The 26301-nt window shown below is 43.6% G+C and overlaps 1 protein-coding gene across 1 annotated transcript in view; it reads right to left on the bottom strand.

Annotated features, from left to right (window-relative positions):
- Positions 1 to 26301, bottom strand: part of LOC137439633 (protein furry homolog-like) — a 162862-nt gene that overhangs the window by 82768 nt on the left and 53793 nt on the right. Inside the window, exons 9-17 of the mRNA XM_078768349.1 lie at positions 20573 to 20665; positions 19394 to 19492; positions 18245 to 18346; positions 17931 to 18034; positions 17663 to 17771; positions 15418 to 15504; positions 5961 to 6132; positions 5715 to 5847; positions 5478 to 5585 (exon numbers count right to left, since the gene is read on the bottom strand). Coding sequence (XP_078624475.1) covers positions 5478 to 5585; positions 5715 to 5847; positions 5961 to 6132; positions 15418 to 15504; positions 17663 to 17771; positions 17931 to 18034; positions 18245 to 18346; positions 19394 to 19492; positions 20573 to 20665 — 1007 coding nt within the window. The remainder of the gene's footprint in view (positions 1 to 5477; positions 5586 to 5714; positions 5848 to 5960; positions 6133 to 15417; positions 15505 to 17662; positions 17772 to 17930; positions 18035 to 18244; positions 18347 to 19393; positions 19493 to 20572; positions 20666 to 26301) is intronic.

Raw genomic sequence — 26301 nt, 5'->3', positions numbered from 1 at the left:
CATGCTGAATGGAGAAGGTGGATGAGACTCGGCAACCGTTGCTGGAGTGAAATGTGCATGGAAGAAGTTTCGGGAACTGAGTGGCGTGTCGTTGAAGTTGAAGGGAAAGGTGTATGCTGCATGTGTGAGAAGTGTTATGATTTATGGGAGCGAGACATGGGTCATGAACGTAGAGCAGCAACGAAGGCTGGAAATGCGATTGGTTCGGTGGATGTGCGGAGTATCGTTGAGAGAGAGGAAGACAAATGATGAATTGCGAAAGATGATGGGAATAGAGCCTGTGATTGATGCTGTGAAGAGGAACAGGTTGAGATGGTTTGGTCATGTGTTGAGGAAGGATGAAAGTGACTGGTTGAGAAGAGTGATAGAAATGAATGTAGAAGGAAGTAGAGGACGGGGAAGACCGAGAAAGACTTGGCTAAAGATGGTGGAAGAAGAAATGCGGGCAAGGGGGTTAACAAGGAGAGATGCAGAAAATAGGGCAAAATGGAGAAGATTGTCATGGGGACCACAAGGCTAACCCCCGCTCTAGTAGGGAAAATGGCCTTTAAAATGCATGTTGTTGTTGTTGTTGTTGTTGTTGTTGATGGGAATAGAGCCTGTGATTGATGCTGTGAAGAGGAACAGGTTGAGATGGTTTGGTCATGTGTTGAGGAAGGATGAAAGTGACTGGTTGAGAAGAGTGATGGAAATGAATGTAGAAGGAAGTAGAGGACGGGGAAGACCGAGAAAGACTTGGCTAAAGATGGTGGAAGAAGAAATGCGGGCTAGGGGGTTAACAAGGAGAGATGCAGAAAATAGGGCAAAATGGAGAAGATTGCCATGGGGACGGTAAGGCTAACCCCCGCTCCAGCAGGGAAAATGGCCTTAAAATGCATGTTGTTGTTGTTGTCTTGTCACACACACAACCTGTCCACCAAGTTTTGTCCAAATCCATCTTTAACTTTTTGAGATATCCTACTATGTATCGTTTTTGGCCCAATCTCCCAAAGGTGAAGAATCACTTAGAAAATTAAATAAATCTCAACCGAATCCATATTCAGATCTGCACCAAAATCTAATCATTTCGTCCTTGTCACATACACTACCTCTCTGCCAAATCTCATCCGAATCTGTCCACAACTTTTTGAGATATTTTGTTCACAGACAGACAAACAAACAAGAAGACGTCATGCGGAGAACGATACTTGCAAAAAGAATTTTTTTTCCATTGATACAGCAAATTGTCCATTTCATCAAGATTAAAATTGACAATCTTGATCAAAGCTCAGGTGAATAGGAAGAAAAGTGACGATTTTTCAGATGAAAAATGATGATTTTGGAAGGTTGACCTTGAGTTGACCTTTGACCTTTTGACCTCAAAAATAGTTCATTTCCCTATTTAGTGACTCAATGTGCAAATGCTGTTCAATTTTCAAGTCAATTGGATGAAAATTGAGGATTTTTGAAACTTGGCATACGTTGACCTTTTGGCCTATGTCGACCTCAAAAATACTTGCTGGTTGAATTCAGTGACCAGATATGCAAGTCCTCTTCAAATTTCAAGTCAATTGGATGAAAATTGAGGATTTTAGAAATATGACAAAAGTGTTTGACCTTTGGCCTATATTGACCTTGTGACCTATGTTGATCTCAAAAATAGTTGGTGGTTGAATTCAGTGAGCTGATATGTTAATCCTATTAAAATTTCAAGTCAATCGGATGAAAATTGACAATTTTAGAAATTTGGCCTATGTTGACCTTTTGGATCTATGTTGATCTCAAATATACTTGGTGGTTGAATTCAGTGACCAGATATGGAAGTCCTCTTCAAATTTCAAGTCAATTGGATGAAAATTGAGGATTTTAGAAATTCGGCCTATGTTGACCTTTTGGCCTATGTTGAGCTCAAGAATACTTGGTGGTTGAAGTCCACCAGATATGCAAGTCCTCTTCAAATTTCAAGTCAATTGGACGAAAATTGAGGCTTTTAGAAATTTAGCAAAATTGGTGACCTATGGCATATGTTGACCTTTTGATCCCAAAAACAATAGGCTTCTTGATTTTGACCCAACTGTACCATTTGGCGAAGTTTCGTGAAAAATTTTCCCTATTTTGGGAGATATAGAGGTGCAAAGTTTTTCGGTTTTCCAAAATGGCGGCCGAACCACGTGACCGATAATGTCATCAATTGGGCACAGTCTATTCCAGGGCAAGACAAATATGTGTGTAAAGTTTGGCGATTCTACGTGCAACGGTGTTGACGTAGTGCTGCGCACGGACAAACAGACAGACCAACCAACCGATCAACATACTTGCCGGAAAAGATACCGGCAAGTAACAAACAGACAGAGAATAATGCACAAGACCAACCAATATACTTGAAAAATCTTTGATTTTGCAAGTAACAAACAGACAGACAGATAAGGGTGCAAACATAACCTCCATTCACCTTTACCTTTGGTGGCGTAGGTAATAAAAAACAGAATATGTAGGGTGTCCACAAATTACTGTTCCAAATTCAAAATGTAATATAAAAAGAATGAAATGGGATGCAACGATGCAGTTTGCTGGATGTGAAAGGACATTTCTCAAAGTTTTATTTACTTTTCTTCTGTTTCCAGCTGTCTTTTGTGACACGTGATGTTACACTTGCTGCAAATTGTGTCCCCATAAGAAAAAGCGCGACCGTGTTCCCGGGTTTATAGAGAAACTAGAGCTTCCAGGGAAGCAGAACTCAACTGAACAACTTTAAAGTAGGTCAGTTGTCTGTACTAAATTTGACTTAAATGAAAAGCCAACAACCTTGTGCAATAATTTTAAGGTCCTTGTATCCTTATACTTGTATATGCCAGCCTATGGCGGCCATTTTGTGACAGATCGGGTTGACATGCGAAAGCAACCTACCTTGTGTGGTAAGGGTTAAACATTCTAAGTTTGATCAAAACTGTTAATATTTGTGGATGCTGGAGTGTTAACGTCGTTTTCATGACCGAAAACAAAATGGTCGCCTAAGTCCGCCATTTTTCAACGGATCGGGCTGAAATGTAATACCAACCTGGTCCTTCGGGTAAGGATGCTGCATGTCAAGTTTGATCAGAATCGGTTGATATTTGTGGACGCTGGAGTGTTAACGTCGAAAAGTTAACGGACGACAGACGACGGACGCTGGAGGGTTCAGTATGCCGTCCAGTTGAGTTAAAAATGAGCTACATAGGGTCAACCAAACTTCAGAATGGTCCATGAAAGGAAACCACCATCGAGAAAAAAGATTCGTGAGTCGAACAAAGAGTTTATGGGGACTGGTAGCATCCTGCAGAGGAAGACAGGAGACCAGCCTATATACTAAAAGGAGAAGGGTGTTTACGCGTATTTAAACACAAAGTATGTGTGTTGACGCGCGTCCATTTGTTCGAAAGGGTTCGTGCTATCATTGAATAATTTGGGGTACCTTTGGAAAGCTAGTAATCGATTTTCTTGGCACAAAAATCCGTGTCCGTTTAACCATAAAAGTGCCTGTTTTGAAACTCCGTTTTCCATGATAGAGGAAGGAGGACCCAGAGCTTTAATGTGGCGGTTCAAATGGTACGACAGCAGGAACCTTTTAGAATAAAGCGTGACGGACATGGAAGGAGTACACATAACTATATATACAACAGTAATACTTCTCAAACTATATATATATATATATACACACACACAAAGGGCACAAGCACACAAACAACAACAACAGTGGTGGCAGCAGCAGCAACAGCAACCACAACAACAACAACAACAACAACGTTATTAGGATCCCTTTTTCACATTAGGTGCTTCACCTCATTTTAAATCCTCATTGAGACGCTGTGTCTTGAAAACATGCCAGATATACGAGGATGTGTTGAAAAGTAATACTTCCTCGACGCAATTTATCCAAAACAGGTAAAGATATTCAAATGACACAAAGACAGATACTAGAATAAATCTTGTTGCTACCATGGTGCATATCTATTTCTCAATAATCACCAATGTGATCGACACATTTCCGCAAACGATCAAGTACCTTTGTGATGCAGTCAAGAACAGAACTATGCATCCTACCGACTTAACCAGCACTTCACAACAGCATTCACATCATCGTCAGAAGAAAAATGTTCTCCACGAAGGTGTTCTTTCAATTTAGGTGAAGAGATTTTAAAAAAAATCGGACCAAGCCAAGTCGGAGCTGGTGATCCTTTGTGGCAGCATTCCATTGACGTCTCTTACTCTCAGTATCAGAATGGTGCATTGTGGTGGTATTCCATTGACTATCTCTCACTCTCAGGATCAGAATGGTGCATTGTGGCGGTATTCCATTGACTATCTCTCACTCTCAGGATCAGAATGGTGCACCGAACTCTCATCTCCAGTCAGTCATCCCAAGTCTCATCTCCAGTCAGTCATCCCAGGTCTCATCTCCAGTCAGTCATCCCAGGTCTCATCTCCAGTCAGTCATTCCCGGGTCTCATCTCCAGTCGGTCATCCCCGGGTCTCATCTCCAGTCGGTCATCCCCGGGTCTCATCTCCAGTCGGTGATCCCCGGGTCTCATCTCCAGTCGGTCATCCCCGGGTCTCATCTCCAGTCGGTCATCCCAGCTCTCATCTCCAGTCGGTCATCCCAACTCTCATCTCCAGTCGGTCATCCCAGCTCTCATCTCCAGTCGGTCATCCCAGCTCATCTCCAGTCGGTCATCCCAGCTCTCATATCCAGTCGGTCATCCCAGCTCTCATCTCCAGTCAGTCATCCCAGCTCTCATCTCCAGTCAGTCATCCCAGCTTTCATCTCCAGTCAGTCATCCCAGATCTCATCTCCAAACTGCTCAGCTCATCATGGCTCGTTGCACAGATGATAGATAAACAGAGTCAAACCTACTTGGATAGAAATGGTAGATTATCAGGATCGCAGCTTTGATTGTCCACAAAATGGCTTGCGGGAAAGAAAATGAGTTTTCAGACTTAACGTGTGTGGTGCATTATTAAACTCGTTAATGCAACATGTGGTTTGTTGTTGTTGCTGCATTCTACACAACATGACGTTCTCCTCTTCCAACATTGTTATTTTTTTTATATATATTGCATTCTCACGATAGACTTCATTAAAGAACAAAAAAAAAAAAAAAACGTGGAAATCTGCCATATGCTCCTTAAGTCTAGCAGATAATACTTAACACTGTGATTGATGCTGTGAAGAGAAACAGGTTGAGATGGTTTGGTCATGTGTTGAGGAAGGATGAAAGTAACTGGTTGAGAAGAGTGATGGAAATGAATGTAGAAGGAAGTAGAGGACGGGGAAGACCGAGAAAGACTTGGCTAAAGATGGTGGAAGAAGAAATGTGGGCAAGGGGGTTAACAAGGAGAGATGCAGAAAATAGGGCAAAATGGAGAAGATTGTCATGGGGACCGCAAGGCTAACCCCTGCTCTAGCAGGGAAAATGGCCTTAAAATGCATGTTGTTGTTGTATTCCCACCGTCTCGCTTACCTTGCCAACATCTCCACGAGCTCCGCCCGTGGCATGCCTTCTGGAATGATGCGTGGGATGGCAGCGACACATGTACGGAATAGGTCGATCTTGGGTTTCCGCTCACCCCTGCAACAATTTTCCATTCTCAACAATGCACTCGGCCACAAGTGAAAGCACCGTTACACATTAGCCATTGTTCTACGTTACACCAACAACGATGCTGGTTACTTGTTTTAAGGGCAGTTGATAACTCACGTGATCATATCCTCTGGTTCCTTATTGAGCATTTGCACGCTGGTGAGGGTAAGCCCACGGCCCACCTCTTTGTCCAAGTGGCGTAGCATACTGTCAAGAGCCCGGCGTACGTGCGGATAATACAGAGCCATACCTGTCACACAGGATCTCATCATTACTCACCACTTTATCGGTGATGTCTAATTGCACCATTCACGACATCACACCATAAAAACATTGAATCCTCCCACCTTTGGAAACACTCACCAATGACTCTCGCTTCTTCATCCGTGAGGGTCTTGCTCAAGAAGGTCTTTTTGACCCGCAGTGTGTTTCCGGACGGCATGACTCCGACAGTGGTGGGCATTGGCGGCTCCCCATCCTTCTGCTGCAGGTTATCCGCGATGACAAGGAAGGCTCGTAGACCAATGTTCATGCGCTTGAGGGATTAAAATGCAGTGCAGGGAAATTAAATGGTGCTTTGTGCTTCTAACTGAACAGAGCTTATGCAATGCTGCGATCCCAGGTTCAAACCTCAAATACAGTGTTTATTTGTCCAAATTGTCTCCTCTCATCTTTGTAATCCTAACTATATTTCAATGAACTCGTTCAGAATTCCTATTTGTGATTGTAAATTTGGTTTGTTTTGGAGGTAATAAAAAAAACATTTCCTCAGCCAATTGCAGACTGAAAACGAGAACAGCACTCAGTAGAGAGCATACCTCCGCCTGGTTGGCCATATCACTCAATGGTGAAGCATCGCTTAAAAAATTCTAGTAGCCGGAACCGAATCTGGATCTTCACCAAAATCAAATCATTTCATCCTTGTCACATACACATCTCTGCCAAATTTCGTCCGAATCCGTCCACAACAGTTTGAGATATTTTGTTCACAAACAAACAAGAATACATCATGCAGAGCACGATACTTGCAAAATCCACCCCCCCCCCCCCCCCCAAGGATTGCAATTGATCCAGCAAATTGTCCATTTGATCAATATTAAAATTGACAATCTTGATCAAAGCTCGGGTCAATAGGATGAAAAGTGATGATTTTTAGATGAAAATTGATGATTTTAGAAAGTTGACCTTTGACCTATTGACCTCAAAAATAGTTTGTTTCCCAATTCAGTGAGGGACTATGCAAATGCTATTCAATTTCCAAGTCAATCGGATGAAAATGTGCCAACGGATCATGACGTGAAGCAAAATGGGTCACGTTTTGAGGGTACCCCCATACATTGGCCCCAAATGACAAGTTCATCCCAACTTATGCAATGTTAACATTTGATTTCATGTTCAGGACACTAGGGCATCAGAAAAATATACGGTCGGAGGTTTGTGGGGGGGTGCACGGCCAGCTATAGTAGCCCATGGCCTACAATGTATTCACCAAGTTTAGCCACAAGTCATCTGCAACTTTTTGAAATATCGTGCTATGTATCGTTTTTTGGCCCTATCACTCAATGATGAAGAATCACTTTTAAAACTTTTAAAATTCTCAAATCCGGATTCGGATTCGGATCGACACCAAAATTAAATCGATTTGTCCTCATCTCACACCCAACCATTTTGCTACCTCGGAGACATGCTGAATGGAGAAGGTGGATCAGACTCGGCAACGGTTGCTAGAGTGAGATGTGCATGGAAGAAGTTTCGGGAACTGGGTGGCGTGCTGATGATGAGGGGAGTGTCGTTGAAGCTGAAGGGAAAGGTGTATGCTGCATGTGTGAGAAGTGTTATGATTTATGGGAGCGAGACATGGGTAATGAACGTAGAGCAGCAACGAAGGCTGGAAAGGGTGGAAATGCGAATGGTTCGGTGGATGTGTGGAGTATCGTTGAGAGAGAGGAAGACAAATGATGAATTGCAAAAGATGATGGGAATAGAGCCTTTGATGGATGCTGTGAAGAGAACTGGTTGAGATGGTTTGGTCATGTGTTGAAGGATGAAAGTGACTGGTTGAGAAGAGTGATGGAAATGAATGTAGAAGGAAGTAGAGGACGGGGAAGACCGAGAAAGACTTGACGAAAGGTGGTGGAAGAAGAAATGCGGACAAGGGGGTTAACAAGGGAAGATGCAGAAAATAGGGCAAAATGGAGAAGAATGTCATGGGGACCGCAAGGCTAACCCCCGCTCTAGCAGGGAAAGTGGCCGTAAAATGCCTGTTGTTGTTGTTGTTGTTGTTGTTGTTGTCACACCCAACCAGTCCACCAAGTTTCGTCCGAATCCATCCACAACTTATTGAGATATCGTGCTATATATCATTTTTGGCCCTATTTCGCAATGGTGAACAATCACTTCAAAAATTATTGGATCCAGATTTGGATCCAGATCTTCACCAAAATCTAATAATTTTGTCCGTGTCACAGACACAACCTCTCCACAAAATTTCGTCTGAATCCATCCACAACTATTTGAGATGTCCTATTCACAAACAGACAGACAGATAGACAGACAGGGGTGAAAACATAACCTCCCTCCACCTTTGGTGGTGGAGGAAATGACGAAGAAGAAAAAAAAAAAACCTTTTTTTAAAATCATCAAATGACAACTAATTTGGTATTGGTTGAGGTTATCGGTTGTGCACCAAAATCAAATAGGATTCATGGAAAATACATTATTCTCGCACATGGTCACTCAGATCGACGTTAAACTCGGCGACGCATTTGCTGGCATTAGTTGGTGGCACAAAGGATCGATCCAACGGTGTCCTTTGCTAAGAGGAGATCTGCTATCTCTGGAACCCTGTTCAAATTACAAATTCCTGCTCGAACCTGCAGGGGGTACTGCATCAGAGGCTTTGCTGTGCTGTGCAGCAATAATGCAAACTCGCATCCACATACTGCACACATTGATATGTACTGTATATTGTATTCACACATTATACCTGACATGTTGTACTGTGTATTATGTGTGCACACATATACTTGATATGTTGAGAAACACACACACACACACACACACACACACACACACACACACACACACACACACACACACACACACACACACACACACACACACACACACACACACACACACACACACACGGCTTCGTTCCACCTTTTGAAACCCGCATTTGGAAACAACGACCAACGACACACTAAATGACCAATAAGCCCTTCTTTCATTATACTCATGGTTTCCAATGAGCAAATGCTGATTAATCTTTCAAAACCCCTTTAGTCTGAAGCCATTACAAAGTTTTCCATACCGGCTGGTACCACATGGCCATTGTGCCACTTGCCCCGTGGCATTTTGTTGTTTTTTTTTTGTTTTCTTTCAAACTTGCCATACAGTAATACAGCATTGATGCCTCTCCCACAAAGAGAAAAAAATGTATCCGTGAAGTTGGTTTAGCAGCATGAACAGGAAAAAAAAAGCTAGTTATCATGGCATGATAAAAGGAAAAATAAATGACGACCTTGTGATCCAAATAGGAAAAAGTGTAAGCGTGTTTTCACCGTAGGTTTATTTTCTTTAGTGCGAGGATAGAACGGACATTGCAGTTATTTGACACGGGCTAAAACAAATTTTCATCACGATGAGCAATGCCATTAATTTATTATTCATGGTCAATTTTTAAAATGAAAATAAAGCCAGGCTCACTAGCATGAAGGGGTTTGCAGTAACGGAGGTCATGGTAGTATGGGAAGCTATTTGCCAAAGCAACCGGCAAAACTATCAAAGTGACGAATGCAGATGGAAATTAAAAAGACACTTTGCAAAAAGGGGATTTTAAGGCATCAATTTTAAAAAGAAAACAAGGAGTTCATACTCTAGGTCCCCCACTTTTTGGGAGGTAGACAACAACAACAACAACAACAACAACAACAACAACAGGCATTTTAAGGCCATTTTCCCTGCAAGAGCGTGGGTTAGCCTTGCGGTCCCCATGACAATCTTCTCCATTTTGCCCCATTTTCTGCATCTCCCCTTGTTAACCCCCTTGCCCACATTTCTTCTTACACCATCTTTAGCCAAGTCTTTCTCGGTCTTCCCCGTCCTCTACTACCTTCTACATTCATTTCCATCACTCTTCTCAACCAGTCACTTTCATCCTTCCTCAACACATGACCTAACCATCTCAACCTGTTCCTCTTCACAGCATCCATCACAGGCTCGATTCCCATCATCTTTCGCAATTCATCATTTGTCTTCCTCTCTCTCTCAACGATACTCCACACATCCAACGAACCATTCGCATTTCCACCCTTTCCAGCCTTCGTTGCTGCTCTACGTTCATTACCTTCGCAAAAGCGGAAGGTTATGTTTTGATCGCTGTGTATTTATTTGTATGTCTGTGTGTGTGTGTGTGTGTATGTTATTCGCATAACTCAAAAAGTATTCAACCGAATTGCATGAAATTTGGTGGGATGATTGGTTATTATACGGGACACATTTGATTAGATTTTGGGAGCAATCGGGTCAAAGGTCAAGGTCAAGGTCACGAAAAGGTCAAAATCGTATTTTTACCATAGCGCGGTCAATTTTTATCCAATTGGCATGCAACTAATGCCAAAATGTTCAGAATTCAATGCCCGATCTTGTGATATACGACATGACCCAGTGAAGACATTACCCTTGTTAGCGGTTGGGGGTCAAAGGTCAGGGGGGTCACGACCTTGCAAAATGTGCGTTTTTTGTCATAACTCGGTCAATTCTTATCCGATTTGCATGAAATCAGCACCAAACTGTTCACTGTTCTGTTCCCTACACTCCCATGCCAAGTACAGAACAGTAGCTGCGGCGAAGGTATGCGCTCTACCGAGTGCCCGTTCTAGTTACCCATGTCTCGCTCCCATAAATCACAACACTTCTCACACATGCAGCACACACCTTTCCCTTCAGCTTCAACAACACTCCCCTCCTCATCAGCACGCCACTCAGTTCCCGAAACTTCTTCCATGCACAACTCACTCGAGCAACCGTTGCCGAGTCTGATCCACCTTCTCCATTCAGCATGTCTCCGAGGTAACAAAATGTTTTCACACCTTCCAGCTTCACGCCGTCTCCAAGATCCAACTCAACATTTCCTCCATCTGCAGCTCCTCTGTGCACACCTTACACTTGAATGTAGCTGCCACACTGGTTAATGACTCTCTCAAACCACTACATTTTTGATGAACCCACTCAGCGCACATTGTACATTGAATGGAATTCACTCCGACACCCTTCTGGCACACAGCACACGGCCACTTCCCAGTTTTTTCCACCTCACCGCATGCTTTACCACTTGCCATCACCTTCGTTTTTCCGATATTCACCTTCAGACCTTTTGTCTCCATACATTCCTTCCACTTGTTAATCTTCTCCTTCAGTCCATCCATACTTTCTGCAATTAACACCAGACCATCTGCATACAACTCCCACGGTAAACCCTCCTTTACGTTCCGAGCCAGCACCTCCATCATAGCTACAAACAGTAGTGGACTTAGTACCGACCCCTGATGCACTCCCACCTTCACTTCAAACTCACCACTGTTCCCGTCCTTACAGCTTTGCACGCTCTTTTGGACATTGCCATCACCACTCTGATCAACCATTCCTCCACTCCGAACTTCCTCAATGCCCATGTCACTACTTCACGTGGAACCCTATCGAATGCTTTCTCCAGATCAACAAACCCAAGAAACACCTTCTTCCTCTTCTCCATGTACTTCTTCTGCAACTGCCTCACAATAAAAAGCGCGTCTGTCGTTGCTCTTCCTGGCATAAATCCAAACTGCATTTCGTCAATCTTCACATTCTTCCTTATCCTCCTCTCCAACAACCTTTCCAATACCTTAATTCCATGCTCCAATAACTTTATCGCTCGATACGAGCCACAGTCCAGAGGGTCACCTTTCCCCTTGTATAGAGGGACGAGGGTACTCAGTTCCCAATCCACTGGGATGCGGCCTTCTTTCACCACCAGATTACAGATCTCTGTCATTCTCTTCACACCCCAACTTCCCGCTGCCTTCAACATATCTCCCACAGCTCCCGTCGGCCCTCCCGCTTTTCGACTCTTCATTGCTTTTATCGCTTCCTCAACTTCCTTCTCGGTTATCTTCTCTGCTGGTCCAAAAACTGGTTTACTCTCTATGTTGCCATCCCATTAATTCTCTGTATTCAACAGCATTTCCAAATATCTTTTCCATCTTCCTTTAATTCCATCTGGGTCGACAACGATTTGTCCCACTTCATCCTTCAAGCAACTCACCCCCATCATGTCACACCTCTCTTTCGCTATCTGCTTTGCAATCCTGAATACCGCTCTCTGATCTTCTTCCAAATCCAATCGTTCTCCGAACATTTTCCTCCCTGCCTCCTGTGGCTTTGCTACCTCTTTCTTTGCAGCCTTCTTGGCTGCCTTACAACTTTCATGCTCTGCCTTTTCTGCCCCCTTCTCCCTTCACCTTCTGCCACTCCTTGAACTTCTTCCTCTTCTCGTCAATCTTCTTTCCAACTTCATCATCCCACCACCATGTTTCTGAGTGCCTCGGTGGTCCTTTTGTCCATCCACATACCTCACCAACGGCTCCCAACAGACTAGCTTTCATTGACATCCAACCACTTTCAAGCTCAACCACATCATCCTCGACCCTACTCAGCCTCTCTTTTAATGCCTCCCTTACTGTCACCTCTTTCAACCTCCACACCTTCATTCTCGGTTGGTACTTCACCCGCCGAGCTCTCCTCGCTCCTTTCACCCTTACGTCGCAGACAACCAAGTGGTGCTGTGAAACAGCCTCCTCCCCCGGGATCACCTTTGTGTCCCGGAGGTACCCCTTATCTCGCCTACGCACCATCAGGTAGTCAACGGTTGTCGTCGACCCACCTGACGTGTATGTAACAAGCTTATTATCCTCTTTCTGGAACTGAGTATTACAAATCAACACATCAGCTCCATCAGCAAACTCCAAAATCCTTTCACCTTCTCCATTTCTCACACCATATCCGTAACCCCCATGAACTCCGTCAAAACCATCCATACTCCTTCCCACATGTCCATTTAGGTCTCCTCCTACCACAACAACTTCCTCATCTTTCACGTTTTCCATCAGCTTCTCTATCGCACACCAGAACGTGTCCTTCTCTTCATCGCTTCGACCAACCTGCGGAGCATATCCCGAGATGACGTTCACCAAGAGCTTTCCAATCATCATTTTCACCATCATCAACCTATCACTCACTCTAGTCACACTCACCACACTGTCTACAAACTCCTCAGAAAACATGACACCAACACCATTCACGCCCTCCAGGCACCCTTGCCACACAAACTTGTATTTCTGTCCCTGCCTACCCTTCACCATTCTCACACCACTTCCCTTCCATCTCGTCTCTTGCACACAACATATGTCCACTCTTCTTCTGACCAATACTTCCACCACTTCTCCTGATCTCCCTGTCATTGTCCCTGCATTCCATGTCCCAAACCTCAGAAACCGATCTCCACTTCGGGCTGTACCCTGCCCACATGTAGTTGTAATTGTCATGGTTCTCTTTTTGAGGCAATGTTTTTATGGCCGGATGCCCTTCCTGACGCCAACCCTCTTAGTCGCCTCTTACGACACGCAGGGATACGGTGTACCTATTCTTATCCAGGGTACACACTGGGTTTTGATTGTATGAGGATTATTGTATAATTGTATGAGGAATATATATCTGAAACATGAGATGTAAAGCGTCGACGTTTTTGAAATATCGAGTACACAAGCCAAGTTGCCGCGATGTTTGCCGTGGAAACATAATTCAGCCAATCAAAGATTTGATCTAATCAGGTTGAGATAATTTCATGAGGAATAGATACCTGCAATATGAAAGCGAAATGTTCAATGGCTTTGAAATATCGTGCACACAAAAGTAAATAGGCAGATGACCGGTTGGTTAGTCGGAGCTCATTTTAATGTCCAGCACCCCTCTGACCTCGTTCAAAATTATAACAGTTTAAGAAAATAAACAATACGAATTTGCTAATTCCACAAACAAAGTGTCTTACGTCACATTACATGATCAGACGTCCGACAGTAGTTCTGCATACAGATTAAAATTTCCACAAAAATGTATAAACCCTTTGAGGGATATAAAATAGTTCGTGGTTTTGTGTGTGCACGTGTGCACGTGTGCACGTGCGCGCGCACACACACACACACACACACACATGGCTGAGTAGATGGTGGAGGCTTACACTGTTATTGTATTTAAGCAGAGAAAAATTTGCATTTCGGAACCGATTCTGCAAAGTAAAGTGCATCAAATCCTAGAGGGTCGACTGTACTTTAAAGGCACAGCATATCTTCCTCAGAGCAACACGAGATAGGTACCAAATGCTGATTTTAAGCCTTACCACATGGAGCAACTAAATCACAGGAATATATGTATTATATATTTATATTAAGACAGTTTTATGACTTTTTTAAGACAATCATTTAGGACACGGCAGGGAAGGCTGACCCACATCAAGATTTATGATGCCAACTGGTATCTCTGTCTGCATGCATGTGTGATTTGTGCGACAGGTCTACCATGAGCCTCTGACCCTGTGTGGAAAAAAAATCCCAAAACATTTCAAGCAATATAATTGCAAAAGATCTACTGTGTTAAGTGGAGAAGCCTTAATTAATTTATTCCAGGATGCAGAGTTGACAACTGTCCAGAATTGTTACACGGGCTAAGAAACCACTCGGGCAGAACCAACACTCCGAAAAGAGCATGGCGCATCATCAGATCAGTTCATATACCATGCGCTATACGGAGCATCGGTTCTACCGAAGCAGTTTCTTTGACTAGGGTTACAACCCTGGTCGAGTTGTCACCCCGACACAAAAAGTCAGAGCAGGAATTTGTAATTTAGCCATGGTGCAACTTTGGCCATTGCAATTTGGCCAAAGAAACTGCTTAGATGTTAGTTAGATGTTAAACTGCCAAAGAAACTGAGAAGTGATGGTCTGTATCAATCATGCTACATGATCTGTTGACGCACAACGCCCTCTCTATAGTGTTGGTTCTGCCCAAGTGGTTTCTTAACCCAGTGATAGCTTGCCTCCTCTTCACAAAGGACAACGTGGGATCTTTAACGTCCACAAACTAATGCTGGCCCAGTCTAACAGCACACACCGATGCCTTGCCCTGCCTGTGAAACACAATGATGGCAGGTTATAGCTGGGCCAATATTCAAAGTCAATGGCGTGGCACGACAAATCCCCACGCTTCCTACTTACAACAAAGTAGAAAGATGGCAAGAAGTTCCACCAGGAACGACCTAATATCAAATTTTGAGTAAAAAAAAAAAACTTCTGTTTTGACCGCTGTGACCCAAAGGCCCATCTCTCCTGGGGCATGAACCCGGGGGTCAAATCCTAAAAGTCGATACATATTTCATGCGTCCCTTAATGTTGATTGCATGTGCAGAATTTAATTAAAAAGTGTTTAAAAATGAGCCCGTAATTGCATTTTTTGATATTTGGCTTTTGACCTCGCCCCAGGGGCAGGGCCAAAAATGATACCGCTTTCACACCTTCGTGCCATGTGGTGATCACAACTACCAAGTTCAGTGAACTTCTGCACAATCATTTAGGAGTACATGGCCTGACGGACGGACAGACGCAGCTGATTACAATATCCCCCCGGTTTTTTTTTTTTTTTTTAAGTGTGGGGATAATAATCATGATTATAATAATATCCAAATTTTTTAACTTGAAATACTCCTGCAACTTAAAGACCGAGTGCAAACCTCAGGGTTAATGCTGAAGGTTTTGGGTGAGCGCCCAACACTGAGCAGGTCAAATATGATCTCCTTCATGGCAAAGTCCAGCCGCTCCTGTACACAGAACAGTTTTCATCAGCAACACGTCCTCACAAGCCAACAGTACCTCCACATAAATTGTAGTGGCCGAATAATCAGGACATGAGACCAGAATCCGCAAAATGGTGGAGTCAAACAAGATTCAAGGATTCCAAGCTTTGAGAAACAGCTATCTATTCTCCGCATAACCATCTTACTATTTTACCAAGCTACCTCACTAACGACCTTTAGGTAAAGGAGAGATCTATCTGCCTCATGCGTTCTGGTACAGCAGTACCAACCCACACATTGTGGGTGACTCCACTTCCTTGAGTCAATCTCGAGTGATTACTAAAATGCTGCCAATGAAAAAAACATCACCATCAATAAATAAATAAACAAGAAAAACGTCATGCCCCTCCCAAAAATAAAAAGTTGCCATGGATACATTAAATTGTCCATTTCATCAAGATTAAAATTGACAATCTTAATCAAGTCTCGGGTCAACCGGATTAAAATTGATGATTTTTCAGATGCAAATTGATATTAGAAGTTTGACCTTAAACCTTTTGACCTCAACAATAGTTGGTTTCCCAATTCAGTAATGCTCTGTGTAATTGCTGTTTACTTTTCAAAGTTAATAGGATGAAAAGTGATGATTTTATAAGTTTGACCTAGAGTTGACCTTTTGACCTCAAAAATAGTTGGTTTCCCAATTTAGTGACTCAATATGCAAATGCTGTTCTATTTTCAAGTCAATCGGATGAAAAAATGGCAATTTTAGAAATTTGACCTCAAGATGACCTTTGACCTCAAAATCAATAAGCCTCTTCCTTCTGACCAACTCTACCATCTGGTGAAGTTTCGTGAAGATCAGTATAAAATTGTGACCTGTATACTTGAAAATCTTCGATTTTGCGAGAAATAAAAACCTTTAACCATCGAGAGGGAAACTATTACACTGCACAACTTTACAATTAGCTGCTTTTTGACAAAATGCTACATCAGTTGTGTTTGGGTCTCCAAAAACTTTTAACACTATGTACAAATTGGATGTGCCCATGTAAGTTAGAGTTCTTACAAACACGAAGAGCAAATATCCCATGCTAAGCTGCCTATACCAGACGTGCCTTCCCCATGCAAGTCCAATCAGTAATTCAGATTTTAAAACAGTGCGACCTTCACCGATTTACCAACATCATGGTGCAATAACCTGTGAGCAAATGTTTTACAGGTTTGCCTTCACTTCGCCAACTTTTGAAATCGACCTCTACATCTCCAGTGCAGTTCAGCTTACTGCAGCGATGATGACCAGTTTTTCAACCTCTTGAGTATTTTCAAGAAACCTAAATTTGAGTAAGTTTTTTATTCTGAATTTCACCAATGGTCACAAGTGTGAAAACACGACCAATATGAATTCCAGAAACAATATCTAAATTTCCGAAGCTTTTTGAGCTTGTCCATGCATCCATAACATCAGTGTGATTTGCATTAAAATTACGGACAATCTATAGCACAGAGATATGCAGGTCTATTATACAAATGGCGTTAAAGTAAAAGAGTGTGTGGAAAGGGAATGCCTCCAATTATTTTTCTCCAACACAGGTAAAGACAGACACATCAATCTATATTCTCCCACTGTGCTGTTCGCGTCCTGCTGACATAAACAGCGCTTCACAGTGGCCTTGGCATCATCGTCTGAAGATAACTGTTCTCCACAAAGGTGTTCCTTAAGTTTGGGGAAACAGGCAAGTCAAATCTTGCGGTGATCCTTTGTGGCGGTACTCCATTGTCCGTCTCTTTCTCAGGATCGTAATGATGCACCCAACTATAATCTCCAGTCATGCCAAATCCTATCTCCCGTGCTACACAGCACTGACAATGTCGTGCTGCTCTCTGCCATCTTGACTAAGGTAGCACTGAGACATCTAGTGCCAAAATCACGACACTTCGCACCAAGTATCGGGAAGAACTAATATGTGCACTGCGTGTTGTTCAATTTGAATACCTTTACCTATTTTGGAGAAAAAGAATAGGAGGCGTTACTTTTCAACACACGAGAGCTCAACTTGTCAAACAGTTTGTAGTTTTCTCTCTCATTGGCCCCCCGCTCTAGCAGGGAAAATGGCCTTTAAAATGCATGTTGTTGTTGTGTGTCTCTCATTGGCCCAGAAAGATTGAGCGACGGACGGACCTGCGCAATGAACTGGATTATTTTGACGAAGATGTTGAGAGGCGTGTCTCGAGGGACAACGCTGCGGGAGCCTTTAGGGAAGAGCGCCCCGACGATGGTGCTTAGGCGGCTGAAACACAATGTTATGACAGCATCTCAGGGAACATCACATCTCTAAGTGTGATCATGCACAGCAACTGGAAAGGACAAATGTAGAAATCAAACCACTTGTGTTTGTAGCTTAAGAGCAACTTCTTCTGAAGTCGTTCAGAACTTGCTGTGGGCACACCTTTGAGTCACAGTGTTGCTCTCACATTTGATGCGGATCATGTAAACCCAAAGCAGGCGGTACAGCGACTCCAACGCCACTCGAGACATTTTTGGATCTTTGTTCTGAACAAACACACCCCCTCAACACAATTAGTCAGAAATATATATATATGTATATATATCATTACATTTATTATTACATATTGATTTATTAAAGCTATTGATGGAAAAATAATTTTTTATTAACCATGATAAACTTTACAACTCACAATAATTAAAACATGTTGATAGCATGATGTTTGCAAAAATAATAGCGTTATGAAAACGTAGCACCTTCAGGTGAGAGAGGCAGTTGGTAAGAAAAATATGCCAGCTGCTCAAAAAGAATGTCTTCTGACTGACACAAAGTAGGCAGGTTACCAGCGGAAATAAGGCCTGAGAATCAAGGTCAAGTGGGAAAAGGTAGGAGGAGAGACAAAATATACTGTTTGAATGTCAGAAACATTTGACACCATCACCCTTCATTCACCCAACAGCCTCCCAAAGCCAGTAACATGGCAGAAAGACCATGCTTTCAGCATCTCATAAGCACACTGTCACTCAGCAAGATATTTTAGGTACAGTGGTGTTGTACAGGTGAGGACACTGGGCAGGTATTCCTGAAAGTGTGCGTTTAAATCCAGGCGAAGGCAGCCGCATTAATGATTCGAAATCCAAGCTTCACGCCACTGAGGTGGGTGGCCTCAGGAGAAGTGTATGCCAAGAATGGATTGTCAAAAAAAACCCAGCCAGCTCACTAACAACCTCCAAATTGAGGATAATATTCCCAACCCATGTAATGTGTGGTTTACTATGTGTGACACAATTCCACTCATTGTGGTTGACTTATTGCCTTCCCTTGTTACATCCAGGTGGTCATTTTGAAGGATTATGGGATTTTATGTACAATGAGCGATCCACTTAGATGCGGGAGCGCAGGAAGAAGGAAGAAGGAGAGAGAGCCTAATTGCTTGTCATAACCACCTCAAAATGAACAATAATATGAAGAAAAGTCACCGAACATCCTGTTCGGCAACAATTTCTTCCCATTTAAGCCGATGATAGAAAGTCGTGGTACATACATGTAAAGCTGCAAAGCGGGAAAATAAAATGCAAAGTACAGTCAAGAAATGCTAGCGATCTAGAGTGGTAATTTGCTTAAACTTACACATTCAAGTCAGTCACAAGCGTTATTTGGAAGCAGCCCCATAAACACTGCTTAAAAACAACAGCAAGAAAAGATCACATACACGTGTGGAGTGCATCTGGAAAGACCAATGGCTAAGATGGACAAGTAAAGAGGTGAGAGAAACCCACTGTCATAAAACTTTCAAACTTAATCGTAACATGTAAGGAGCATATACATTGGTAAACATCGCAGTGTAAGCTTTAAATCATCATCACACAGGTGGTGCCAATCAAGGAGGTGCAGTTTACAATTACCAAGGAATGCTTCTTTCGTGACGACAGTTCAAATGTGGTGGGGTAAAGCATGTCCACAAAGTTACGAAGGCAGGGAACGTTCACCTCGTTTTTCACAGTCTGTGGAAACAAGATGGCACGAACAACTCGACTACATTGAACACGAGCGGATAACCTGGTTCCACCAGGCTGTTGTTTGGCTGTTGTCCGCTAGGTTCCACCAGAACACTGGCGGATAACCTGGTTCCACCAGAGTGTGGAATATTCACGGAGTTTGCATGAATATCTTTAAATTGATATATGTGGGAAAATTACATGCCCAGACCAGGAATCAAACCCAGGTCCTCTGGAAAACTGTACTAGTGCTCTGCCATTTGAGCTCAGAAGTTAAGTTTTCACACCTGTTTGTTAGTCTGTGGACATGATATCTCAAAAGGTTGTGGATGGAGTCAGACGAAATTTGGTGGAGAGGTTGCATATGTGACAAGGACGAAATGACTAGATTTTGGTGAAGATCCGGATCAGGATCCGATAATTTTTTAAGTGATTCTTCACAATTGAGAGATGGGACATAAACGATATATAGCACGATATCTTAAAAGTTGCGGAGGAATTTGGACAAAACTTGGTGGACATGTTGGGTGTGTGACAAGGAAAATCTATTCCATTTTGGTGAAGATACGAATACGAGTCCGGATATGAGAATTTAATTTTTTTTTAATGATTCCTCACCATTGAGTGATGGGGCCAAAAACAATATATTGCATGATATTTCAAAAAGTTGCAGACGACTTTTGCCAAAACTAGGTGGATGAGTTGGTTAGATGACAAGAACAAGCAGATTAGATTTTGGTGCAGGTCTGGATCCAGATCTGGCCTATTGTTGGGATACAAAACGTAAATTGTTTGGCCTAGCGGATGTATGAGCTCTACTGAGTGCCGTTCTTGTTGGACTTGTTTATTACAGCAACTGCTTGACACCTTCTGCAATGTTAGTACATTGACTAATTGTGACCTTTGACTTGGAAACTCATTCATTTTGAGCGAGGTCGTCGTTGAGTATATAAACAAACAAAAAAGGACAATGATATTGGCCCGACCATTTAACCCAGAACCATTATGACTTCATTTGTGAGGAAAAGTGCAGCTGTTTAAAGCATTTGCATGAAATCAAGAGCAAACAAAGAATGTGCCTCTTACCGCTGCGACTGGTACCAGAATCTCAACGAACAGGCCAGCAAGAGCGTGCTTTATGTCCTTGTCTTTTACCTCCAGAAAATACTGTGCACATTCCTAAAGGGATTAAAGTAAACACAGTCAACACCATTACAACCATTATGACCATCAATAATATCAACAGCGCTGTTGCCAAACACACACGCATGATCAAATACATCAACATTAGCGTGGGCTGGCAGGATAGCCTAGACTCTAGAGGTATACATGGCGTCTCTAAGCTGTGGAGCCTGGGTTCAATTGTTGGCCTGGCTATAAACTGTCATCCTGGTGTTTTGCCTGAACGGCGAGGGAACACTGCGTGTGCCCTCACTTGGATAGATGTTAAACCGGGCATTCCGTTTGCCGGCATTAGTTGGTGGATGCTCAAGACCACAGGGTGTCCTTCGTGATGAGTAGGCAAGTTATCGCAGGTACCCTGGCCAAATTCCAAATCGCTGCTAGAACAGGTGGCGTGCATCAACGGCACAGCCATGGCCTGAACAATTGACGCTAACCACATCCATGTGCTGCATATGAAAGGGTGCAGTGCAGACATAGTGTACTTCAATTTCAGCGATCCAATTTGGCTTCGATTCTCGGCCCAGGTATAAGCTGTTGGATTGGTGCTTTGCGGGCAGGGTGTTGTACCACAAGCTCGCAACAAGTATGCCCCGTCAGAAAAACTCATCTTACAAATCTCAAAACTGAACTCTCCAAACAGTCTCCTTACTCCAAGTCATGGTAGCACCTTTCCAAGTCTGTCTCTGGTGTATGCTCTCCTTCCGGACATACCCAAAGTCTACAGCACTTCATGTACAGTACTTCTCACCCGAGAAGGTAGTCAGTTCTATCCAGCCTTGACCCTGCTTCGGCAATGGGTCCAAATTGCATCAGTATCCATGTTCTCAAATCCTACTCTGCTGTTCTTGCTCCCCTCCTATCTCCTAGTCTGTCCTTCTCCTTTTCCTAACCCCCTTCTGCCTGGAAGTCAGCAGGCATCACTCACATTCGCAAAAATGGTGGAAAAACAGACCCTACCAAATATAGGCCAGTGGGTTGCTTCCGATTACAAGCAAAGTCATGGAATCAATCACTGCTTTCGATGTCATGTCCTTCACGTTTTCAAGCAGTCTGATCTCTGTCCATCATTTTGGGATTCTATCCCAATCACTCAACTCTGCACGTGCTTGTGTTCGTCCCTCAGCATTGGATGGAGGCTCTCAAAATGAAATAATGCCTCCGCCGACTTCGTCGGTCATGAATTCGTCGGCGGAGGCATAAACAACAGGTTCAACATGATCACCAACATGTTCAACATGATCTCAAAATCAACATGCTGATGCTCCTCCAAAAACATGTGCCTGGACAAATATTGGGCATTCCACACATTTGCTTGTCAAGCTTCCCGCCTGTGGCATAGAAGGTTTCCTTTGTTCCTGGACTTCTGATTTCCTCCACTCACACAGTTAACATGTTCGCATCAATGGGACCCTCATCTGCCCTCTCCCAGTGGAGTCTGCAGTTCCCCAAGGCAGTGTTCTGGGCCCAGTCTTGTTCCTAATGTATACAAATGACTACTCTGATGCTCAGGAAAACTCGCTCTTGCTTTTTGCAGACTCCACATTGTGCCGTGCAGTACCTCATCCCTTTACTCTGCTGATCTGGAAATGATGAGACACTACTTGACAAATGGAACATCTCAAACCCTGGAAAGATCATCAAATGATCCAATCTATTTTCTTTGTCAACCACTGAAAGAGGTTCAGTCTCTCATCATCAGCTATTACCTTTCTTGGGCTGATCATATAAATATAGTCTCCAAAGCCAGCTGCAGACTGGACAACCTCCATCGATCCAAGTTTTTCCTTGGAAAATTGGAATTACTCTACTCTCAGCCTACAAGGCCTTTGTTCGTAACTCTATTGAGTACTGCACTCCTCTATGAGATGGCACCACAACATCATATCTGTCTCTCCTGGGGAGGGGTGGTCAGGAGGGGGGGTGTTTTGTACACACAGTCGAGGCTCATGCAAAAGCTAGTACACTGAACGGATCAGGACGCAACAGTCAAAAACAGGATGCAAAACACGCGTGCAGTTATTTCCTCCACTTCCCCCCCTCCCAGCCCCCACCCCCCCCTCCCCCACCCCTTATTTTCCTGTTCGTTCATCAACTTGATGTTTATCCCATTGTCAGTAAATAAGTAAATTAAAAGGGTGTTGTCCCTCAGATGGACATTAACCTGAGATCCTTTCTACTACCATAAGTTGATGTACATTAAAGATCCCAAGATGTTGTTGTGGGTCTAGGAACCGGCACCGAAGGCAATGGCACCCAACATAGGGTCCTCAGTAGTTATTTCCATAGTGATTAGAGTTGTTCCTTCCCCTTGTGTAGTGGCTTAGAATGTGATACAATGCATTAGTGAAGGGTTATAGAGGTTTTCCCCTTTCCACCACATTTCCTAGGGGTTAATTGTAAATCCCATACAAGCTTCATAGCACGCACAACGCGGGTGCTAATTTACATAATCGCGCGAAAAGCTGGTTTGAATCACGTGCCAGAACCCACCGGCCACTTTCCCGAATCCCCCCATAATCTTATTTTACACGATCCCATTAGTACACACTATTTACCAATAATTAATACCCATTTTTATTTGCACTTGGGTTTATTCACACGTTAATGTCCATTGCATTAAGACATTATACATGCCCTTCATTGCCACCCGACCCAAAAACCTCACCACTCCACTCGCCACAAAGTTCGCTTCAACACACGGGACTGCTCACCTTCCTCGTCATAATCACTTCATCTACCAAAACATGGTTGTGTCTCACTACTTAGAGGCACGGCAAGCGTAGTGCAGCAGCGGCAAAACATATCAGAACAAACAGACGCTAATTGGCCATTAGCGTCCTGTCGACATTTAATCGCTCCGTCTGTCTTTACAAAAATTTGTAAAGTCCACTACAATTTGTAGCTGTGATGGAGGTGCTGGCTGGGAATATAAAGGAAGGTTTACCATGGGAGTTGTTGCATGCAGATGATCTGGTGTTGATTGCGGAAAGTATGGATGGACTGAAGGAGAAGATGAACAAGTGGAAGGAATGTATGGAGGCAAAAGGTCTGAAGGTGAATATCGGAAAAACGAAGGTGATGGCAAGTGGTAAAGCATGTGGTGAGGTGTAAAGAACTGGGAAGTGGCCGTGTTCTGTGTGCAGGAAGGGTGTCGGAGTGAACTCCATTCAATGTACAATGTGCGCTGAGTGGGTTCATCAAAAATGTAGTGGTTTGAGAGCGTCATTAACCAGTATGGCAGCTACATTCAAGTGCAAGGTGTGCACAGAGGGAGCTGCAGATGGAGGAAATGTTGAGTTGGATCTTGGCGACGGCGTGAAGCTGGAAGGTGTGAAAACATTTTTCTACCTAGGAGACATGCTGAATGGAGAAGGTGGATCAGACTCGGCAACGGTTGCCAGAGTGAGATGTGCATGGAAGAAGTTTCGGGAACTGAGTGGCGTGCTGACGAGGACGGGAATGTCGTTGAAGCTGAAGGAAAGGTGTATGCTGCATGTGTGAGAAGTGTTATGATTTATGGGAGCGAGACATGGGTAATGAACGTAGAGCAGCAACAACGGCTGGAAAGGGTGGAAATGCGAATGGTTCGGGTGGATGTGCGGAGTATCGTTGAGAGAGAGGAAGACAAATGATGAAATGTGAAAGATGATGGGAATAGAGCCTGTGATGGATGCTGTGAAGAGAAACAGGTTGAGATGGTGTGGTCATGTGTTGAGGAAGGATGAAAGTGACTGGTTGAGAAGAGTGATGGAAATGAATGTAGAAAGAAGTAGAGGACGGGGAAGACCGAGAAAGACTTGGCTAAATGTGGTGGAAGAAGAAATGTGGGCAAGGGGGTTAACAAGAGGAGATGCAGAAAATAGGGCAAAATGGAGAAGATTGTCAAGGGGCCCACAAGGCTAACCCCCACTCTAGCAGGGAAAATGGCCTTAAAATGCCTGTTGTTGTTGTTGTTGTTTGTCTTTACAAATAATTATGTGCTCCCAGTAGCCGTCCTGTGCCGAGAAAACGTTGTTAACCGTACCACCCATGTTAATCATGGAGCTCTGTCCGGTGACGCGGCTGAAGGACTGCCTGAAAGAATTCGGCTGCGAAGGTCTGACGAGGGCGGGGCTAAATGGCAGTGCACCACCTGACTTCCCAGATTTTGCCACGAGACTTCTTGATCCACTTTCAGGCCCCGCCTTCAATTCGGGATTATAAAAGTGCTGCGGGCAAAAGTTCAGCACATAGGTGTAGGCGTTGGTTCTTGGCTTTGGTCCTGCATTGGCGGCTTGTGCTTGTCCTATCGTGCTTCACAATCGGCAATTGAGACTCGAGTGGTGGCATTGGTGTTGGCGGGGTCGAGCTAGGAATCGAAGCATTGGGACACACTGAGCGAGCGCATCGTCAGGTGCATGTTAGGGCCGAAGCCATGCCACACGTACACATATCTTTTAGGAATGTACACAGTAGGTGAGTTGTCTCATGCATTCTTTTCTCAGCTATTTTTAGTTCATCATTCTCTCTTGAACGCAGACTCACCATCAACAAAGGGGGCATCAATGATTAGTGGCGTCACCGTGGCCCTACTCCTCTAGTGACCACCACTGATAACGCACCTTCGCAGATTATCTTGCACCACACACATTTACACGCATGACACCCACGACACAGTGCACCCTTGATGACTAAAACACACCCTAGACACAACAGTATTTCTTTCCTTTGATCCCCTTTCTTTAGCGCTTGGGTCGCCACGTCTGCTTCTAATCGTCTGGTCGCCACGGTAAGGCATAGGATTAAGTCTGCATCTCATTAATTCCCTTTGCTTTGTAAATATCGCTCAATTGCTTTGTAAATATCGCTGCATGCTTCATCGCTTGTGATCGCTTGTATATTTTGAATCTGCATTCCCCATTTGTTCCCTATGCATGCACCCCTTCACCCCCACAGAACATTAAAGTCCTCGAGTTCCCTCCCCCTTCCTTTTGCATAAATTGCCCCCGTTTTTATAAATAATAAATCCCTTGTTGACGTTCCTTTCCAATCTATTCATGTCCATCATTTCCTCCATTGATCCAGCGCTGTTCACACTTAGCTTAGCCTGGGAGGTTATAATTCCCAAACAAATTGGCTCATTCAGTCTGGCATGCACCAAGCGGTAAGCGCAGCGCGGCAGCCCAAATTAAGATCGCATTAAGATAAGATTGGTGCATAGCCGAGAGCGCCTTCCCCAATTGGAAAGTCGCGTGGCACAGGTAAACGATGGTTAGACTGACAACCCTGTAACTGCATGGAGGACCAATTGGCGTTCGGGGTTGGCTGGCAACCTGCCGCGGTACAAAGTTATTTGTGCTTGGTAGCCTCAGGTCCAGTAAGTTTGAGGAGATCCAGGGATTCTCCCGCATAGTACATCCAAAACCCATGGCACATCTTTCAGGAAGAGTACACAAATGATTGTTGGCACCCTGAACAAATCCAAATTCCTACTCTTACCAATAAAGACACTGTTTTGTGCTTTACCCCAAAATATAAAGCCTGAAACATCAGCACTTCCTGGTGCTTTTTCTGGTTTTGTTCTATCTCTAATACAGTACGTACACGAGAAAAATTGTTTGGGCATATTTCACAAGAATAAGCCTTATGAT

Source organism: Myxine glutinosa, chromosome 14 (assembly GCF_964187855.1).
Source record: "Myxine glutinosa chromosome 14, kmMyxGlut1.1, whole genome shotgun sequence".
NCBI lineage: Eukaryota > Metazoa > Chordata > Myxini > Myxiniformes > Myxinidae > Myxine > Myxine glutinosa.
This window is presented reverse-complemented; position numbering and strand designations above follow the sequence as displayed.